The sequence below is a fragment of the Etheostoma cragini genome, unplaced genomic scaffold (assembly GCF_013103735.1).
Source record: "Etheostoma cragini isolate CJK2018 unplaced genomic scaffold, CSU_Ecrag_1.0 ScbMSFa_646, whole genome shotgun sequence".
Classification (NCBI taxonomy): Eukaryota; Metazoa; Chordata; class Actinopteri; order Perciformes; family Percidae; genus Etheostoma; species Etheostoma cragini.
The window spans coordinates 8,687-11,905 of record NW_023269257.1 but is presented as its reverse complement, the minus strand read 5'-3'; the positions used below and the strand labels follow the sequence as shown (position 1 = coordinate 11,905).

Below are 3,219 nucleotides of genomic sequence, written 5' to 3'. Positions count from 1 at the left end.
GTTTAATGGTGTTTTATTATTGCTTGTCACTTGTATTGTATTCTGGAAACTGTTTTTAACTCCCTATTAATTCTAGCACTTTGAGATTTCTTTTTGAAATGTAAAGGGCATTATAAATCAAATGTATTATTATTAATTTATTACATTAGATCACAGCAGGACATAAGATCAAAGAGGGGACATAAGATGAAAGCAGGGACATAAGATCAAAGCAGGACAGAAGATAAGATCAAAGCCCTAACCCTAACCCTTCTGTTTTCACTAAGCTCAATGAGGATGGGAGTATTTCAGCGGTAGTTTGTACTACAAATCTTCTATCCATAAAACCTGGCAAGAGAGTAGAAATTACTGTCTTCAAAAGGGTGCAGACCTGGTGATTATCAACAGCAAAGAAGAACAGGTACGTGTGTGTGTGTGTGAGTGTTTGTGTGTGTGTTTGTGTGTGTGTTTGTGTGTGTGTGTCAGACAAAGTTTTAGAAGCAGAATACATGTTGATACAGGTTGATACATTGAAATTTGTTCAATGGGTGTGAATGTTGTAAAGATTCTGTTATATTGTTCAAAGTATTTGACTCTTTTTGAAACAAGGATTTCATATGAAAATTCAAGAAAAGACTGCGGATTGGCCTGACCGACTCCGAGACAGAGGGGACGTGGAAATGGGTGGATGGGACTGGTCTGAGAGAATTGTCACTTATCACTGCGTCATCGTTGCTAAAACTGCCAATTTAAAATAGTTTGGCCAGCAGTGTTTTTTGGCTGCCTCCAGCTTCTTTTGAAACTAAATTTGTCTTCTGGCAAACAGCCACATACCGAGAATCAAAAACAACACACGTTCCACTTTCTGTGTGTGTGTCACGTTAGGTCATGGCAGTTTCCTGTGCAGTAGGTATGACGACCAGCCATGCTCGCCTCAATATCTGCATTGGAAAATGGAGAAAGGGGCACCATGGCCGAGTCCAGCCAGCAGAGCTGGTACTAGCAATGGGTAAGCCCCATAGTACTTGCATAAAGGGCCACAAACGGATTAGCCCCAGCTTACATCCAGGACATGGTCAACCCCTGTACCCCAACCCAGCCACTCTGTTCTGCCAACCCGCTTTCTTCCACCTCACAACGAGAAACTACAAATCACTCAACAAAATCCCAACAGTTTGCTGTCCTGACCCCCGAATGGTGGAATTAGCTCCCCATTGACATCAGGATGGCTTCCAACTACACCTCGGATAAAAAAATAAAAGGTTTAACCCTGAGGACCGAAGATGCTCGCCCACGAGCAAAAACAGCACCTCTGATTCATAGTTTAATCATTTGATAACCATATAAGATATAAACTCACCAATTGTTGCAGCTAAAGGCTAACGATTTAGCGATTAAGGCGGTCTCTTAGGGGTCTTTCAAGACTCTACAGGTGATTTTTTATCCAGCCTGGAACTTGTGCCCTTTTTCAGGTTTGTTGAGGATTAAATCCAAACTGCTACATCCAAGATTTATCCACTTGATGTCCATAACTCATCACGTTTTCGCTCATTTTTGCAATATAATATAATTTGATATTAATACTGATGCATAATGTGGAAACTTAATGGGTTAATTTACAATGCGCTCCCAAAAATCCCTAGATGTCCACGAAGAGCTCCCCACCCAGCCAGAGGGGGAGACTCCAAGACAACAAGAGGTGGAAAATGTTCATGAAGAGCTGCCCACCCAGCCAGACCATGAGCTGGATCAAAGTCTGGAGGAGGCCAATCAGGCACTAAAGTTCCAACAACAGAACAATTCTTCTAAAAAACAGAAGAAGCCTTCTCAATGGAAGAGATCCATGAAGTCTCACATCATGATTCTTAGAGTGCAGATACTTTGCTGCTTGCTCTTTTTTCTGGTTCCATGTTTATGAATCTTGCTTTTCCTCTGAGAGAAACTATAAATATACTTATAAATCACTGGACTATACATTTTTTTGTAGACATACAAATATGTTGTATGAAAATATGTTTCCCACAGCCGGTCTTTTCCATGTCTTAACTCTATAAATAATTGTATGAACAGAGATATTTGTGCATTTACTGGAGTTACAGCCAGGTCGGGAATAGCTGAAACAGCTGTTTCAACCGTCCCGACATAGACAATATATCTATGTGTTAGCCATTACAGCCTGCTTTGCTTCTCATGTAAACAAGCATGCAATATGAATGTCTACCGAATAAGCATGCAGTCAATCCTTTAAACTGAAAACACTCTTTCATGATAGGAAAAATATGACCTTCAAAACTAAGTTATTAGGTGTTACTTCGTGATGAAAGGAAATAACAGGAAGACGTCCGACTGATAGGAAGAAGTTAACGTTTATGTACTGACCTAAGGAAGTCTGTTTTAACCGACCCAAGTAAACTTCGCTTTTGAAGTCCAAACTATTCATTTCGCTTACTCCCTCTCAGTCATGGTTACCCGGCACATTCATCTCTTCCATCAATCTAGACTGTCTTAATTCAATTATTGTTATTATTATTCATGTCTTGCAGAAATATCTTGTTCACAAATAAAATTAAAACAATTTAATTAGTTTTTCTTAAATTAACGTAGAATGGAGCAAAGCCTCATGGGAATGGGGAATGCGTTCATCCAATGAACCCATTGCAGGGCAAGTCTATTTACAGAAATATGGGGAGATAAATGATCACCCCCCTCGTCTAATGGCCTGACCCAAAGACATACGGTAGACAGACAAAAAGCAACAAAGTTAGAGGAAATTAGCTTATCAGGGGAAAACGCAACTATCATAATGCTGTAACACGTTTAATTTGTATTTGCGCACATAGAAATTAAAACTTTTTAAAGCGTAATGATATATATATACATGCAGTCTGTGGTCAGGCAACCCAACACTTTCCGAATGACCTGCAGCCGTCGCTCAAGCAACCACACCCGGAAGTTGTAGTATCCATGGTAACAAGGTTAGGCGACGTGAACAGTTTGCTAGCTAACGCTAGCTGTTTATTTAGCTAATACAGCTGTATACAGGCAAAGTTGTAACTTAGCTAGCTAGTACGTCTTATCACCTTTGAAAGACGAGTCCAATGTCCCGAAAAGCACTAAAAGTGGTGGTTGAATTAAAGTTCAGAGCGGTAAGATTTCTCTATTCTTAATATATTCTTCAGCTGTCCTATCAAAGTACGTTCCACAGGGTTCTATAAGGAGATAATGATGCATCAAACATCA

The 3,219-nt window shown here is 39.9% G+C and overlaps 1 protein-coding gene across 1 annotated transcript in view; it reads left to right on the top strand.

Annotated features, from left to right (window-relative positions):
* Positions 1-2,845: 2,845 nt before the first annotated feature.
* The window catches only part of LOC117941377 (spermatogenesis associated 6-like protein), a 4,977-nt gene continuing 4,603 nt past the window's right edge, over positions 2,846-3,219 (top strand). The window contains exon 1 of the mRNA XM_034866422.1: positions 2,846-3,125. Within this exon, the coding sequence (XP_034722313.1) occupies positions 3,078-3,125 (48 nt within the window). The 5' untranslated portion in view covers positions 2,846-3,077. The remainder of the gene's footprint in view (positions 3,126-3,219) is intronic.